General features: G+C 39.0%; 1 protein-coding gene across 1 annotated transcript in view; it reads left to right on the top strand.

The window, feature by feature from the left end:
* DNAH6 (dynein axonemal heavy chain 6) overlaps positions 1 to 19,472 on the top strand; it is a 2,460,712-nt gene that overhangs the window by 678,584 nt on the left and 1,762,656 nt on the right. Inside the window, exon 21 of the mRNA XM_086961829.1 lies at positions 1,193 to 1,312. Coding sequence (XP_086817955.1) covers positions 1,193 to 1,312 — 120 coding nt within the window. The remainder of the gene's footprint in view (positions 1 to 1,192; positions 1,313 to 19,472) is intronic.

Genomic DNA, 19,472 nt, shown 5'->3' on the forward strand with positions numbered 1-19,472 from the left:
CAATCCCCATACTTTGTAAGTGGCTATAATAGCAGTACTGACAACCCTATTCAATGTTCAGCCTGGTTGATACATTTTACACAGGTATTTAATGTCACTTGTTACACAAATCAAGGTCTACCAAGCGTCAACTTAAATTTGGATCTAGGGATAGGCCCCTTTCTGGCCATCAGACTAGACAAAGTTAGCACAGCTATGACTAGATGCCAAAAAAATAAAGCACCAGGAACTGGTTGGGTGCCAATTGACCTTTTTAAGAATAGCAGAGCCTCTATACTGGTTCACACCTTAAATAGTACAATCATCTGTGGCCCCCAAATCCTTGTCAAATACATTCATAGTGCCCATATTCAAAAAGGGCAATCGAGGGGACCCCAAAAGCTACCGCCCAATTTCACTTATAGACAGTACAGCGGAAGTGTTGGGCAGGATTATACTGGAGCATTTGCAGACTCAGGCAATTAGATAAGACAATTGCATAGCAAGTATGAAAGGGCTAAGAGGGGACATCTATGCCTTGCCTTTCATGGACCTAAGTTCTTCACTCATCAATGTTGACAGAGGCAAGCACTGGTCTAAATTGCTGGACTTGGAGTTGGAGGCAGGAATAGTGTATGTCCTAAGTCAACTGCATGAGGACGTTGTAGGCTGTGTTAGGTATGGCCCAAATGGGGAATGTACCCCCTTCAATTAACATCAGGAAGGGAGTACTTCAAAGCTGTGTACTTGCCTCATTTTTGTTTAGCATTTACATCAATGATTTGGAGAAACATCTAGGAGAGATTGTGGCTGATCCACAAAGGGCAGGGTCAAGAGCTAATCCGGTATTAATTCACGCATATGACTGGATTCTCATGTAGAGACCAACTCCAGAGACTGTTAGAGGGGTTAATGGTCTTTTGGGATTCCATAGGACTGCAAACTAATTAATCAAAGTCGTGGATAGAACCGATGTATGGAAACTAGTTTATTGTTATAAAATACACATTTTTACTTCAATGCTTTACGACCGGTTATTGTTGTCAGTTATTCCAAAAATGTGTGTCTTTGCTAGCATGAAGCAAGACATATTTAGCCAGCTTTTTTCTAATTTATATTGCAATATTTTATGTGTTTCAATTATTTTAGAATTACTCTTTTGGTTTGAACGTCATAGAACATATTTCCATCAGAACACTATTTTGTATTCTAGGTTCTTCTTGATGACAGCACAATAAACATATCAACTATCGCCTCCTCGAGATATGTGGGACCCATAAAAGCTCGTGTTGATGAGTGGCAGAAACAGCTATCGTTATTTAGTCAAACATTGGTAAGTTTAACAGTGTGTGCTTATATATGTAGAACTGTATTTTAACACACTTCGTTTTCCGTTAAGTGAAATATTACTAATATTGTTTGAGAAATTGGGCACATGGAAATTCCCTAAAATATATTTTTACAGTCACCAGTATAGTTGACAAAAATGACAGAAATGATGACTCCTTGGTACTCCACAAGATAGTTGTATTTTCTTTCTCTATTTAAATGTTTTTCTTTATTACTTCAGTTCAGACCTGAAATTACCTCTTAATCTAATGATTTAAGAAAGTTTTCCTCTTGAATTTCCCTCTGTCCATTTGTGTCTCCCTTAAAAGGATAATGTGCACTCTTTGTTATTTATATATGTAAGAGGACGCCAAGGAACTCACTTGTTATTACCCGCTGCCTCATTCTGGAGCCTACAGTACTCCCATTATCGCTAATTTGTGAGTTAGTTTCAGCATTTATATGTGGAAAATAATCATGCTTTCAGTGGCATTTCATGTAAATGACAAAGTGTAGTAGCACCAAAGGATGGGGTATGTCTAACAATGGTTGTAAAATGTACGACATTTCCATGAAACATCGCATTTCATAAAGGCACAAAGGTTCTCAGTTGCTCACAGAGAGGGTGGGGTATTCAGGGACCTATTTCTGCCCCTGTCCTAGCTAATGTGAAGGAACGTTTCATTTCTATTAAGGATATGGAGGAGAGGATTATGTATTTCTGTATCCACATTATACCGGCAGCAGCCATAAGAAAACATTAGTCCGCTACATTTCCCATGAAGATAATACAAAACCAGGTGTCTAAATTGTTAAGATGAAAAACACGTAGGCAATAATCCTTTAGACTTGCATTTATTGTGGCATAACCCCTATTCATGGACGAGATGCGGACACAGCCGCCCACCAGCACTGACCGCCCGCACTTCCTTCCATGCCACCCCAGTTCAAACCAACACATTAAAACCGCCCGCACGAGCACAAGAATACAGCAGAGCTCGAGCCAGGAGATGTAATGAATAGCTGTGCTCGAGCCCGGACGAATGATGAACAGGGCTCGAGACACAGACACAACACCTCTCCCCTCTTTACAACATTTATAATAGGACGTCCTGGGACTGGATCAACACGTTTGTGAACTTTGGGAATAAGATAAAAAGTGGGCAATGTTGGATATTCTTTGTTTAGAAAGGTGAATTCATCTTTGGTAATCACCCCTTCTCTTTTCCACATATTAAGCTCATCTTTATATTCCCTACTGATTTTCCTGACGTCTGCCGTATTCGAAAGCTCATAACAGTCCAAAGCATTAAGGTGTCTGAATGCTTCCAACTTGTATTGTGCCTTGTCCCATAGAACAATGTTGCCTACCTTGTCGTAGTTATTAATCACAACTGAAGCGTTGTTCTTTAGTTTCTCCATGAGCTGAAAGTACTGCTGGGTATTAGTATGATTCGGTTAATGTTTAATTTTTTTGGTTTTGCGATGTAAAGATTTTAGCTCCTCTGTGACACGTTCATGAAAAATGTCCAGAGCATCGCATGGAATAATGGGAACAAATGTGGATGGTGCTTTGAAAGGACTATTGCAGTGGGCTGAAATAATGATGCATGTATATATATATATATATATAATTCACAGAAAAAAACATGGGTATTAGGGGCGTTATAGTTAGAAATTTGCATTTAAAACACCTTAGACATTCACAGAAAAAAACATAGGGTTTAGGGATGTTATAGTTAGAAATAAGGTTTTTAAAATGCTAATTTTTAACTATAACGTCGCTGAAACCTATGTTTTTTTCAGTGAATTTCTAAGATTTTTTACGGGTCACGCACCCTTTCTCCACCACTGTGCAAACGTGCCTCTTGACGCGTTCTAAGTCAGGGGATTAAGTCCCCAAGAATACTGAGGGTCCCTGGGGGCCAACTAGCCCACTAGGTACCTCCAGTGAGCCCCACACAGCTGGATTGCTGAGAGTGGTACAAGGCCACGCCCCATTATTACACCAATCTGCAAACGCGCCTTGTGGGGCACTGCTGCTTGGGGATGGTACACAGTCAAAATGTCGAGTTCTAATTGTCGACCTACACAAATATCGTGTTGCAAATATCGAAGATACAGAATTTCGATGTCAAGAATATCGTTGGACAGAATATCGACCCTGAGGTAAGTAATATCGAATTTATTTATATCGATGTAAGTAATATCGAAGTTAGTAATATCGATAGCATATATATCGATGTAACTAATTTCGATGTTACTAATATCGATATTTGTATTATTTTTATGTTTTTAATTATGTATGTGTAATATGTTTTTGTTAAGTTTTTTTTTTTAATTATATGTGTATTATTTTTATATATTAATAATATTATTTTTAAGTACATTTTATGTTTTAGTACCGGAGCGGGTTGTGGGTTTATAGGGGAATAGGGTGGGAAGTAATTTAAACATACAAAATCAATTATGAATTTTTAAGAATTATAAATTCATTTTAATTAATGTATGTTTTCTGTAGCGGGTTGTGGGTTTATGGGGTAATTGGGTGGGAGTATTTCAATTGTAATAAAATAATGACATTTTTTTATGGATAAGTATGTTTTTAAATTAATTATTAATTAGCAATTATTTATTTTAATTGATAAATCAATAATGAATTGGCAATTATTTATATTAATTGATTAATTAATTATTAATTGTCAATTCATTTTTTTAATTGATAAATACATTTTTTAATTTGTATTTAATGTTATTTTTAAGTACATTTTATGTTTAAGTACCGGAGCGGGTTGTGTGTTTATAGGGGAATTGGGTGGGAAGTAATTTAAATATACTAAATTAATTATTAATTTATAGGAATTATAAATTATTTTTTATTAATTTGGTTTCCATTTCTGTAGTGGGTTGTGGGTTTATAGGGGAATTGGGTGGTAAGTAATTTAATTGTAATTAATTATTGATTTATAATTTTTTTGTTATGGATAAATTTATTTTAAATTAATTATTAATTGACAATTAATTATATTAATTGATAATTTATGTTTTAATTGGTAATTAATGTTTTTAATTGTTAACACATTTTTTAAATTGGGAAATATTTTTTTACATTGGTAATTAATTTTTTAATAGGTAAATATTTGTTAATTGGAATTAATATTTTAATTGGTAATTATTTCTTATTAATTGGAAAATATTTGCAATTATTTGGTAATATTTTATAAAAAAAAATATTATTTGGTATATTGTTTAATAATTAATAATTGTGAATTAATTTTAAATCATATTATGTAATGAAATTTATTTAATTCTTTAATATTTATTATTTGGTGAGTAATATTTAATAATTAATATTAATTGGTATTTGTTGATAATTTATTGTTAATTAATTATTCAAATGTAATTGCTTTTCATAATTATTAATTGTTTGTAAATGATGTAGATTTATTTAAAAATGTAATTATACATTATTTTAAATATAAAAATTATTTATAAGTCTGTAAAATTTAAATTCTACGCTATCAAACGCTTTCCCTACTGTTGCACCCTTTGGAGTTGGAATAGTAATTTTTTCCCCTACGCTATCTAATGCTTTCCCTACTGTTGCACCCTCTGGAGTTGGAATAGTAATTTTTACCCTCACGCTATCCATCGCTTTCCCTACTGTTGCACTCACTGGAGTGGGAATAGTAATTTTTACCCATCTGCTATTCAACGTTTTCTCTACTGTTGCACTCTCTGGAGTGGGAATAGTAATTTTTACCCCTACGCTATCCAACACTTTCCCTACTGTTGCACCCTCTCGAGTTGGAATAGTAATTTTAACCCCTACGTTATTCAACGCTTTCTCTACTGTTACACCCTCTGGAGTTGGACTAGTAACTTTTATCCCTACGCTATCCAACGCTTTCCCTACTGTTGCACCCTTTGGAGTTGGAATAGTTTTTTTACCCAGCCGCTATCCAACGCTTTCCCTACTGTTGCATTCACTGGAGTGTAAAGAGTAATTTTTACCCACCCGCTATCCAACGTTTTCCCTACTGTTGCACTCTCTGTAGTGGGAATAGTAATTTTTCCCCCTTCGCTATCCAGTGCTTTCCCTACTTTTGCACCCTCTGGAGTTGGAATAGTAATTTTTACCTTTACGCTATCCAACGCTTTCCCTACTGTTGCACCCTCTGGATTTGGAATTGTAATTTTTACTCCTACGCTATCCAATGCTTTCCCTACTGTTACACCCTCTGGAGTTGGAATGGTAATTTTTATCCCTACGCTATCCAACACTTTCCCTACTGTTGCACCCTTTGGAGTTGGAATAGTAATTTTTACCCTTACGCTATCCAACGCTTTCCCAACTGTTGCACCCTCTGGAGTTGGAATAGTAATTTTTACCCTTACGCTATCCAACGCTTTCTTACTCTTGCACCCTCTGGAGTTGTAATAGTAATTTTTACCCTTACGCTATCCAATGCTTTCCCTACTGCTGCACTTACTGGAGTGGCAATAGTAATTTTTACCCACCCGCTATGCAACGTTTTCCCTACTGTTGCACCCTCTGGATTTGGAATTGTAATTTTTACTCCTACGCTATCCAATGCTTTCCCTACTGTTACACCCTCTGGAGTTGGAATGGTAATTTTTATCCCTACGCTATCCAACACTTTCCCTACTGTTGCACCCTTTGGAGTTGGAATAGTAATTTTTACCCTTACGCTATCCAACGCTTTCCCAACTGTTGCACCCTCTGGAGTTGGAATAGTAATTTTTACCCATACGCTATCCAACGCTTTCTTACTCTTGCACCCTCTGGAGTTGTAATAGTAATTTTTACCCTTACGCTATCCAATGCTTTCCCTACTGCTGCACTTACTGGAGTGGCAATAGTAATTTTTACCCACCCGCTATGCAACGTTTTCCCTACTGTTGCACTCTCTGGAGTGGGAATAGTAATTTTTCCCCCTATGCTATCCAACGATTTCCCTACTGTTGCACCCTCTGGAGTGGGAATACTAATTTTTACCCACCCGCTATCCAATACTTTCCCTACTGTTGCACCCTCTGGAGTTGGAACAGTAATTTTTACCCTTATGCTATCCAACGCTTTCCCTACTGTTGCACTCACTGGAGTGGGAATAGTAATTTTTACCCACCCGCTATCCAACACTTTCCCTAATGTTGCACTCTCTGGAGTGGGAATAGTAATTTTTACCCCTATGCTATTTAATGCTTTCCCTGTTTAATTTTCTGAAGTGGGAACAGTAATTTTACATTCTATGCTATCCAATGTTTTCATTAATGTAGTTTTTTTTTTTGGGGACTTTAAATAGTATTTTTATTTATTTATGTATTTAATATTTTTTGTATTATTTTAGATAATGTTGTATTTAATTAACTTTTAATATATTGAAAGTATATTTCATTCATTTATTTATTAAATATAATTAATTATTTTTATTTATGTTATTATTTTATGTGTGTAGCTGTATTTGTAATTTATGGTATTTGTGATTAATTTATAATTAGTTAAAATAATTAATAAATATTGTTATTAAGTAAGTATATATTACATATTGTATGTTTATTTTTAATTAACATTTTATTAATAAATATGTATTATTTATTAATTTTAACCATGAATAAATATGTTTAAATATGTCTAATTTATTTATAAGTATTAATTACTTTATTTAACTTTTTTTTTTTACAGAAAAAAACGATATTTTTAATTACGATATTTTTAACATCGATATTTTAGTTTCGAAATGTTTGTACTTACCATGTTGTAGATAGGGTGTCGATATACTTACCTTCGATATTCCAGCGTCGATGTTGCTGTAGGTCGATATTCTGTCTGTCGATATTCTGTCAGAGATTCTTGGGGGATGAAGTCCACTTCTTCCCTGAGGTCCTCTTCGAGGTTCCTGGTGGGCTAGATTGCCCCCAGGGATCCTCACTAGCAACTGGGAATTAATCCCCCTAGGCGGGTGCGAGAATCTGGCCAATTTCTTTAAATGCTTTTTTTGGCCCTGGTGGTCTCTGCGGGACCCCCTGGCCAGGTCTAGTGGTAAGGGTGTTTTTACCTTGCCCCCTTTTCTTCTTTTTAATGTTCCTCTCACCTTTTTCTTTCTCCCTCGGTGCTGAGTCACAAGATGGCTGCCAACACTTCCTGGTTTGAAGTGTTGGCAGCCAAGTGACACTGCTGTTTGGTATGGTAGGGCGGGAACCTCGCGGCTCCCACCCTACCATACCAAACTTCTTTGGTTTTTGGAAGAGAGAGCAGGAAGCCTCTAGGGGGCAACTAGTCCAATAGGTATCTCCAGTAAGCGCCACGGAGCTGTGTTACGGAGCTGTGTTGCAGAATGTTGTAAAAAGGGGGCGTTCCCTCTGAACACCTCCCTGCAACACAGCTCCCTGGCGCATACTTGCGGTACTTGGTGGGCTAGTTGGCTCACAGGGGACCTCAGGATTGAAGAGGAATTAATTTCCCAACCTAAAACGCGCCACAGGGCGTGTTTGCACACGTTACCTCAGGCCCGCCCCTTCCTTCACTATTGAGCAAAATATTCCTGTAAAATCAGCCGAACTACAAATTCCGATTTACTCACCTGTTATCAGGAGAGACCTCAGTGCTGCATCTTTCAGCCCACTACTGATCCTGAAAAGTAATTCTAACCATACTTACAGTAACTTGAATTTCCTTCCATAGGCTAACATTGAATGGTGTCACTTGGAAATTTTACTAAGTGTGGAGGTTTGGAACTTTTAAAAATTCCTCAAAAATCAGCCGAACTACGAATTCCGATTTACTCACCTGTTATTAGGAGAGACCTCAGTGCTGCATCTTTCAGCCCACTATTCCTGAAAAGTAAATTTAACTGTACTTACCAGTAACCTGAATTTCCTTCCATAGGATATCATTGCCTGCTATATAAAATATATATAAATTAAAAAAATATTAAATTTAAAAAAATTACAATTTTAACATTTTTAAAAACTTTTTTTCAATTTATATTAGAAATATGTAATGTAATTTAAAAAATAAAAGTATCTAAAAATAAATACTTTAAAACAATGTAGTAAATTAATATAAAAAATATAACAATTAATACATTTAAAAATTATCATTTACAAAACCTTTGAAATTCACTGAAAAAACCATAGGTTTCAGCCACGTTATAGTTGGGAATTAGCATTTAAAAAACCTTTGAAATTCAATGAATAACCATAGGTTTCAGCCACGTTATAGTCAGGAATTAGCATTTAAAAAACCTTAGAAATTCACTGAAAAAACCATAGGTTTTTCAAGTGTTCTAGTTAGCTGGACATTTCACTCGTACAAACCCATTGAAATTCCCCTGTTATAGTTAGTTCAGCTAACTATAACTCGCGCCCCCGCAATGCACTGCTGTTGACGTCACATATTACATCACTCATTACATGGTCAGTGACATCACTGATGACATCTCAAATGTCATCACTGATGACATCATCCTTGTGAAAGAGTGGCAGACCTCCTCTCACCCTAATATAACCTTTGATACACACATTCAAAAATAGAAACTAACATTTAAAAAAAAAAATGGAGATACCAATATTAGTTACAACAACCTATTCAGTAATTCCAACATCTATATCAAAGGAAGTGGCAGCGGCACCCCACTATGGATTGATTTCCTAAGAACCACAAAAACCATAATTCACTCGGCATACGCCCTTGAGGCGGGACTAACAAAGGTACTTAATCAACTGCCGGCTGCCGGTCCATGTGATGCCATTACCTGGGAAGAAGGGTGGAACGATGCCCGAAACGCGTTGGAGATTTTTGGCTAAAGACTTTTCTGTGTAGAAGGACAGTGTTTTTCGAGCTGCCACACAGAAATAAAGCAGTGCAACACTGCATGTGGGCCTCCAAGTGTGGGTGTATTCATATGGAGTATATAGCGGCCTGCCTGGTCGCAGAGAGCCCCAACCGCGTATGTGCGGTTCCAACACAGCCACGAAAGCAGAGCAGAGGGAGCAGCGTTGCTCTCTGTGTGGAGAAGTATACAGTTTTGATGCACCGACCGGCAGACAGAAAGCCCATTTGGGATTTTAAGTATATCAAAGGAAGTGGCAGCAGCACCCCACTATGGATTGATTTCCTAAGAACCACAATAACCATAATGCACTTGGCATACGCCCTTGAGGGGGGACTAACTAAGGTACTTAATCAACTGCAGGCTGCCGGTCCATGTGATGTCATTACCTGGGAAGAAGGACGGAACGACGCCCGAAACGCGTTGGAGATTTTTGGCTAAATTCTATCCTGTGTAGAAGGAGGGTGTTTTTCGAGCTGCCACACAGAAATAAAACAGTGCAACACCGCATGTGGGCCTCCAAGTGTGGGTGTTTTCATATGGAATAAATAAATAAATAAATAAATAAATAAATAAATATATATATATATATATATATATCTTCCTGATTTCGCCTCCAGCACACAGGATTCGAATCCAAAAAGACGATGCAGACCCAGATTCCATGATCAAGGCTTCTCGTAAGCCGAAACATGTAGTAAGGTGTCAATAAACACCCTTGGACTCTGCTGATTTCTGGCGTTTATTGGATGTCTGAGAGCGTGTAGTATTGGGAGACGAAGTGAAGTCATTGAAGTTACCGGCGTGCTCTGCCGGCACTCACGCCACTTCCCACGGGGCCTCCCGCAACCCTTTGGAGCAACTTGGAAACTTGGATATATATATATATATATATATATATATATATATATATATATATATATATATATATATATATATATATATATATATATATATATATATATATATATATATAATAATTCTAAAAGCCCATACGGATTAAATATTGAAGAGGATCTGTACACGCACCTATGAATTATGACTAATATTGAAGTGATGAATATTTCTGTATTTCTGCTTTCTAGGGAGTGCCATTCATTTTTTAATTTTAAAGTTTTTTTGTTATATCACTAGTTAGAATTTTGCTTTTTTCACTTTAAAATGAACTGAATGTTTCGCCCACTGGGGCTAGATTCTTAAGTCTATTAGACTTTGATTGTTGATGATATTCCGTCATATAATTTGGAGCATGAATTTTAGCATAGAGAGGAATGGGAGAATTAATTTAGCATAAAAAAACATCTTGTTAAGCATGCATTTACACACTTGCATGTTGAGCTTTTGAAAAGGTTAAACGTTATGCCCACTTGGGCTGGATTGTTTTCAATAATAGGTTATAGCTATCCTTTTCTTTGAATATTGTGCTCTAAAGATGTTCGTGACTATTTACGTTCTATGGCGCGAATATTCTTTGTTGTAATTGAAATAATACTCTTCATCCATCTAAAATGATTATGTTACCATTTTCTAATTTATCTCCTTTTTTAATGCAAATGAATTTTGTTTGTATGATGGAATTGTGCATCACGGACGGTATCATTAGTCTGTTGTTCAGTTCAATGATTTTATGGGTCATGTGATGAGTCACATGACACTAATGCACTTTAAATGTTGTCTGTTATTTGAAAACTTTATTCGTGACCAAGCCTGCTGGGTCCGGCGAAACGCGCTGAAAAGCGGCGGAAAAAGAAAATAAAGATGTTTTCACCACATTTGATGTCGTCTCCTCTCCATATTTCGTGTTGAGGTTGAGTTTGGAATATATATATATATATAATATATATATATATATATATCTCAAGGCTCCGTTCCGGCGATAGAAGGCTCCAGCACTCTGGAGCGGGTGCAGCATTTACCGCAGCGGCGGGTCTACGAACAATTTCAGCTCAAAACTTCCTTAAAACAAAGAATGTGCCGCACTCTCGGGTACTTTGATAGTGATTTATTATTTCAAAAAAGCGGGACTCGTTTCGGTGTAAGCCTTTATTGACCGCTATACATTTAAACAAACTCAGCTCTGCCATTTTATTTTTGCAGTCGCCTTTGTGTAATGACGTGTATTTCATTAACATAGAAAACGGACACAATTTTCTTCCGTAAATTAAAATTCAGGCGCCATTTCCAAGTGTACATCCACAAGGGAGTGAACTATATCCACAATTTACATTTCTAACTTTATCTTGACATGCCCTGGATGGGCATGTCAATTTCAATATAATTATAACTGTTCAAATTCTTAGTTCATCATAACTCAATTGTATCATAGTTCATTATGAATTCTCAGTAAGTAATTAAGCCCTGGACGGGCAAACAAATTATTTCATGGAATATAAAATCAATTCAAAATTCTAAATTATAACACTACAAAAAGGGCAAAACTTATATTATATAATACTAATATGCTTTGATAGAAAAACTGGCTCAACAAGATTGATCAACCCAAATGAATAGCCAACTCTTCCTCCGTGTTTAAACCTCCTGGGGTCTTCGTCTGTAGGTCTATTATATATCTTGACTCCAGTCTCCTTAGACTGGGCTCTCTATTTCCTCCTCTTTCATTTGGTGCAACATGATCTATGCAAAAGAATTTTAACACATTTCTATTGCTTGAGTGAAATTCGGCAAAGTGCCTAGCAACAGGATATGTTGGATCCTTCTTTTCAATTGCCCTGGCATGTTCAAGAATTATTTTTTAGGTTGGATTAATCGTACTACCTATGTACCATAAATTGCAAGGACATATCAGTACGTAAAAACAGAATGAAGTGTTGCAGGTAAGGAATTTAATGATCTTTCTTTGTATATTTGAGCCTGGTAATGGATATGGTATTTTCTTACTGCTGTGTTTACACGCTTTGCATTTTGTGCATGGAAAGAACTCAATCAGATCACTAATCCGAGGATTCCTTTTTCCTTGGTCTAAATGACTTTGAGTCAAATTATCTTTTAGTGATCTACTTCTCCTGTACGTTATCTTTGGATAATTAGACAAGTTTCTGCCTATTACTGGATAGGATTGAAGAGCATGCCAGTTGCGGCTCACTATTTTTGAGATGTTTTGTATCTCATTAATGTAGGTCATAATTAATCCAAATTCAGGTTAATCAGGGTTTACTGGATCTCTTTTCTTCTCTTTGAGGAGACTTTTTATAGGAATTTTCTCAACTCAAGAGTTGATTTCAATACGTTTTCTGAATACCCTCGTTTTTTAAACCTTTCAATTGCCTCTGTAGCTGTTTTTTCAAAATCTATTTGTCTCATACAGTTTCTTTTCAGCCTTAGTAGTTCTCCATAAGGTATACTTTTTACCAAGGGAGCTGGGTGACTGCTGCTGGCTTCCAAAATGGAGTTCCCAGCCATTGGCTTGCGGAAGAGAGAGGTGCAGATTTTGTTGTCTGCAATAAATACCTTTAGGTCAAGAAAATGTACTTCCTTGGAGCTTATTTCTCTGCTGAAGTGTAAGTTGATCTCATTATTATTTAGGGCCACAATATATTTCTCTGCTTCTATTTTTGGTCCCATCCACAAAATAAAAAGGTCATCTATATAGTGGTGCCACCCCACTAAACATGAAACCCATTCTTGATAGTTGTCAGCCCAAGCAACCTGCTTCTCCCACCAACCCACAAATACATTTGCGTAGCTGGGGGCAAAGCAGGTTCCTATCGCAGTTCCCTTTAGTTGTAAATACAACTGTTGCTGAGAAAGAAAAATATTGCACAAACAAAACCTCAGAAACTCAAGAAGCATTTGGCTATGTTGAGCTAATTGTACAGATCTGCCTTTCAGGAAGTACTCAACAGCTTGTATCCCTTGCTCATGATTTATGCTGGTATATAAGCTTGTGATATCCATTACAATCATTAGCATATCTGATTCTCAGCTGATATGGGATATTGTTCTTATAAAATCAGTTGTGTCCCGAACATATGATGACAGAGTCCTTACTCGGGGTGCCAAAAAGACACAGGTTTCAGGGACATTATAGTTAGTTGGACATTTCACTCGTACAAAACCAGAGGAATTCAGCCGTTATAGTTAGTTTATCTAACTATAACTCGCGCCCCCGCAATGCACTGCTGATGACATAACATATTACATCATTCATGACATGGTCAATGACATCACTGATGACACCTCAAATGACATCACTGATTACATCATCCACATGATAATCTGATGCACCTCCTCATACCCTAATATAACCTTTGATACACCCACTCTAAAATACAGACTACCATTTTCGAAACCATAGACACACTAATACCAGTGAGCCAACTAGCCCACCAGGTACTTTCAGTAAGTGCCACAGGGCTGCGTAGCAGAGAGGTGGTACAAGGACACACCCCTTTTTACACCTCTCTGCAACGCAGCACTGTGGCACTTACTGGAGATACCTGGTGGGCTAGTTGGACCCCAGGTACCCTCAAGATTTAAGAGAACTTATTCCCCAATTTAAAACGAGCCATGTGGCGCATTTGCACAGTGGTGAAGGGAGGGGGCGGAGCCTGATGTGACATTTGTGCAAACATGCCCTGTGATGCGTTTTAATTTGGGAAATTAATTCCCCTTCAATCCTAAGGGTCCCTGGGGGCCAACTAGCCCACCAGGTACCTCCAGTAAGCGCCACAGGGCTCCAATGCACAGAGGTGGTACGAGGACATACCCCTTTTTACACCTCTCTGCAACGTGAACTGTCTTCTTCTTATTGGAAGTATGTGTTTTTATATTGTATATTTTTTGTGACATGGACAACTGATTGAGTTGTGATGATCAATTATCTTGGGTGGTGCACCTTTGCTTCTTTTGTAAGTTAGTAGACCTAACTATAACTCGCGCCCCCGCAATGCACTGCTGATGATGTCACATATTACATCACTCATGACACGCTCAGTGACATCACTGATGACATCTCAAATGACATCACTGTTGACATCATCCACGTGATCATCTGATGCACCTCCTCATACCCTAATAAAACCTTTCATACACCCATTCTAAAATACAGACTACCAATATCGAAACCATAGACAGACCAATAGCAGTTAGTACATACCTGTTTAGTGATACATACATCTACACACACATCCACCCACTAACCCATACAGTCACTCATACACAGTCATTCATCTATACAGCCACTGATATATCCACTCATACACCCATATAGACACTCACACACTGCCACTCACCCAAAGAGTTACTCATACACCTGGTCAGTCATGCAAAGAAACTATCACACACCTACTTCCTTGCTCATAGTCATACACACACCACCACACTTTATTATACTTTATTATTTATTATTATTATTATTATTATTTATTTTACTTTATTATACAGATACTAACACATACTTACTCTCTTAAACAATCACTGATAGAACACACACTCATCCATACAGATACTCTTGCAATCACTCACATATAGTCATTTATATACTCTAACACTCACATGTACTGCTTTAAAACATATGTAGTTACTCACACATGCACCACTGAGACATCCATTCACTCACCCACCCATACAGCTGTTTCCATATGTACTGTCGAACCTTTACACCCAGTGAAACAACCACTCACAAATCTATGCACAGAGTCACACATACCCCATCCACCCACAAAGACACTCTGGCACCCATACAGATACCCAGACAACCCATAAATAACCCATGTAGTCACTCATGTAGCTACTGACCAAGCCATGCAGCCGCTTACACACCAACTAACAGACTGATAAAGACATTCACACAGTTTAGTCTCTAACCCATGCATTCAGTAAGACACATTTAATCACTCACTTATACAGTCAGTCATACACTTACTAAATCATCCATCCAGACTCTCATACACCCACTCATACTTCAATACAGCTTGGCATATATATATATAAAAGCATATTTTTATACTTTACAGAAACACACATTCACTGGATGATGTCATCAGTGATGTCATCAGTGATGCATGCAGTCCTCTAACCACCTACACCCTTGTTTTTCACACCTTCAATTCCCTAGTCAGTACCCATACACATGAGCAAACACCCTGTCACTCCCCTTGCACTCTTCTACTGACCCATTCGGTACCATGTACTAATCCATTCACTGCGCCAAAACCCAAACACTTACCAATTCACCCAGGCACTCTCCTTGCAGTACTCTAATCATTCTGTCAGTATCAAAGTACTCATGCAGCAAGCCAGGCCTTAGCTGTTAGGTTTTAGGAACAGTGACATGTGGGATTGCTAAGATTCCGGTATTTCGCCCATAACCCTAACCATGATCGGGTACTTGCAATTTGTTGACACTCCCTAACGCGCTTAAGTAGACGCATCAGAATGTAGCCGTTGCTTGGCTTACTGTTGCAGTACCACGCCCCCATCTCCTCTTCCTGGTTCCTGTCGGCGTCCTCCGTGGCGTGCTGAAAATTCCCGCTGGGCGTTTGTGGAGATTTACCTGTCTGCTGCTGTTCTCCTACCTTTTCTCGAGGTATATCACCTTCCTTGAACACTGTGAGATATTTCCTGCCGGTCTTCGGCATTTCTTCGATATCGCTCGAGAGTGCCTGGTTTGCTTCCCTACCTTTTCCCACGCATTTGGCGGGCGTCTTGCTCGAATCCTTTCCCTACCATTCCTCACGCATTTTGCGGGCATTCTGCTCGTAACTATTCTATTCCTTCCTGTCCTATGTCGCTAGGATCCTTTGTTTGTATCCCGTTGTGTTTGATACCTTTTGAGAGAGAGTGCTCCGCCCTGGGATCTTCTGAGGACCGGGTGTCTCTCCTCCTGAGAGTGTTACTGCTCTGCTGTTCTGACCCCCATACAGCCGGCTGATGCACCTCATGCCCTCTATTGTTTTCTTTGGAGTGTTTGGTGTGTGAGTCCTTCGTGAGTTCTAACTGTTCGGGCCTGTCCATTGGGGCTTCCGAGTCCCTCTTCCCTAAACTCATCCATAAGGAGATCCCGACCTTCATTTGGGGTAAGAATACCTAGTGCAACCACACATGTCAATGTTTTAACCAGTTACTGCATTATCTAGTTAGAGTGTGTATTACAAAGTGTGACCTGGTTTTGTTTCCTAGCCTGGACCACCACCTGAGACTCTTCCTACTACAAGCTGACCCCCTCGTATGAGGGGAGTGGTGGACACTCCTTGGGTTATTCCCTCATACTTTTAGGGGACAGTAGACAGGAGTTTGTTTCATACTGCATTCTTGCTTCTGTGTCCTGGAGGTGGAGGGATTCTTCTTCGTTCCCGTGGAAATTGGTCTTTTTGCTAACATTAGCACATGGACTGCTTCAACCCGCTATCCAGTATGCATGCCGTCCTGTAACCACCTACACGCTTGTCTTTCACACCTTCAATTCCCTAGTCAGTACCCATACACTCCAGCAAACACCCTGTCACTCCCCTTGCACTCCTCTAGTGACCCATTCGGTACCATGTACTAATACATTCACTGCGCCAAAAACTTATAAATTCACCCAGGCCCTCTCCTTGCAGTACTCTAATCATTCAGTCAGTACCCAAGTACTAATGCACTGATCATCGGGTAAAGGCTACAAAAATAAACATCTTTGGACATCCTTCGGGGGGCCTCTTGATCTTTATAAGTCATGCCCGTAAACTTAAAATTACAGAAACAAGAGTAACCGTGCCAGACCTGCAAGCTATGACAATTGCCGGGCTATGGGCAAGTAGCCAGCCGTTCAGCCTGCTATTAATAAACTGTTATATTAATCCAGCACTGACACTAGCCAGCATGAAATCACTCATCACCACAATAGAAGAAATATTTATCAAATATGAGCACTATAATGTGATCATCACTAGTGATTTTAACTTGAGAGGACTGGCAGAGCCATCAGGCAAGCAAAATAAAGGGCACAAGGCGACCCCACTGCTCTTTCTTCTTAAAAACTTCAAACTTTAGTCTACTCACTATATAAAGAAACAATGCTCACCTACGTGATGTCCCAAACAGTCATTCAGGAACATATCCACCATTGACTATATTCTAATCACCAAGAAATTGGCTAACAAGTTGAATGATTACACAGTCGATGACAGAGGGGGAAGTGATCATAGGCCTCTATGCGCAACATTCAACCTGGGAGTGGAATCTGCAGAATTCCAGAAAGTAATGGGCAAACCCACAGGAAACGAACACTTTAGAGCACTGAAAAGAATAAAATGGTCAACTGAACTCGGAATTAAAATTCAGGAGTGGGAGGCCTACTTGACGGGGCAAGGTCATTAGGAAGCTCAGACAGATGATCTTTGGCAGAATCTGGGCAAAAACCACTGCAAACAAATGCCTTCCAACAAGGGGTCCTCCTTTAAGAAGCCACGAGCACCGAAGTTCCTGAGTCAAAGCAAATGCGCTCACATGAAGGTGAGATTGGCAATCCTGCAGTACATTGATGATACAGTAGTGTTGGATCACATGAGGGTTGGTCTTCAAAGAGCTTTAAAGGAGCTGGGAACGTACAACAAGAAAAATTGCTAAACAGTCAACCAGAGCAAAACAAAGATAATGATATTTGGTAAATATTCCCCAAAAAAAACAAGCTACCTGGAAACTTGGAGACCACGAAATTGGGACAACTGCAGCTCATAATTATTTTGGGGTGTGGCTATTCGAGGGCTACTCCGTCAAGACATACAAAACACCTAATTGCCAAAACCAACTGTGTAATCCTAACATTGAGACGCTTAAGCCAACGCCTGTCCTGATCCCATCCTCAGGGTGCTAAAGGCAAAATTAATTCTGGCTATGAACTATGGCCACTTGGCATTCCTGGGTGCTTTAGACAAATTAGTGGCAGGCGCTGAGGTTAAATCCCGCAAGTCGGTGTTACAAGCACCTAGGTATACAAGGAACAACAGGCTACGGCTTGAATTAGGGCTCTGTAGACCGGAATTGGCCCTTCAGGGGGACCTAATTAAGTACTACATCAGGGTCCTCAAAGCCTCCCATAACACTCTGAAATATTATCTGGCTGGCAATAATCTTTAAGAAGAGGACTCCCCCTGGCTTATCAAGTTGGGCTAAACACTAGATACCCTAAACATTGAAGATGATATCTTGTCTCTACCAGACATCTCGCAAAAAGCCTGGTCAAATATCATGAAACGGCAAGTCCGCTCCATTTTCTTAAAAAATGATCGAGCTGCACTCCCCCATAATACCATCACGTTGGCACTGGACGAATCCTATACTTTGGGGGAAGCTCACCAGTACTTACTGGAAGGACTAGGGGCCCAAGCCTGAAGGAAAATTCTTTTCAGGAGGCTCACGCCCCTTAGAATTTCAGATTTTAATCCAGTATGGGCACGAGAAGATGGTGCATTCTCCTGTCGGCTATGTAATTATCACAGGGAATCCTGGTTTCATCTTTCATGTTGCTGCCCCAAACTGATGAGTGAACGACAAAGGCTGCTTCATCCTATACTAAGAGACTCTGGCATCAGATCGTGTAAGGATGCGTGAGACTGGTGTCTTTCGGAAACAAAAACATATATCCTAGAAAAAATGGCAAAGTTGATCTACTTAATTAGACAGGCCTTAGAAGCAAGTTAATAAATGCACTATTCCTTAGCTCCTGAAACTCAGGGACATTTTATCGGAAAATAAAGGATCGGCAATAACATCAATGGGTAAAGAAAAGACATACAGTTATTTTAATGGGGTTTATTGTAAAATTGGTGTAACATGAAACCAACCTCTGGTTTAAGGGCAATAAGGATCCTGCAACAAGAATGGGGAGGCTTGGGGGATGGGTATTGATTTTAGATGGTTTTACATCAAAGAGTTTAAATAATCGAACGGTTAATAAAATACTTTTATACTTTCCAGGGGCACTCGACCTCACAGCGCTTTTAAACTGCCTTCTGCCCCCTTTTAAAAGATGAAACGCTCTGTCAGCCCTTGTCCAAAGGAGCAGTTTGATGAGGACATAAAGCGCAATGGTTTTCCCTGCACAGGGGGAAGAGAACTTAGGTCATAGACAGGCCAGAACACAGGGTAGAGCTGGGCACAGGCAGGCCAGCTCACAGGGCCCTTCAGAAGAGGGGAAGTATTTTGTGGCGGTTCCTCCTGGCCCCCAGCAGTCCTCCAATCCTGTCTTCAAGTAAGCACCAGTTCAACAAACATGGGGTCACAACCCCAATATTTATATCCCATAATGTCTTTGTTCTGCCCTGGCACAGGGCACTGGACCTAGTCCAAACCAGTTCTGGGGAACAC

This window comes from Lissotriton vulgaris, chromosome 3_1 (genome assembly GCF_964263255.1).
Source record: "Lissotriton vulgaris chromosome 3_1, aLisVul1.2, whole genome shotgun sequence".
Taxonomy (NCBI): Eukaryota; Metazoa; Chordata; class Amphibia; order Caudata; family Salamandridae; genus Lissotriton; species Lissotriton vulgaris.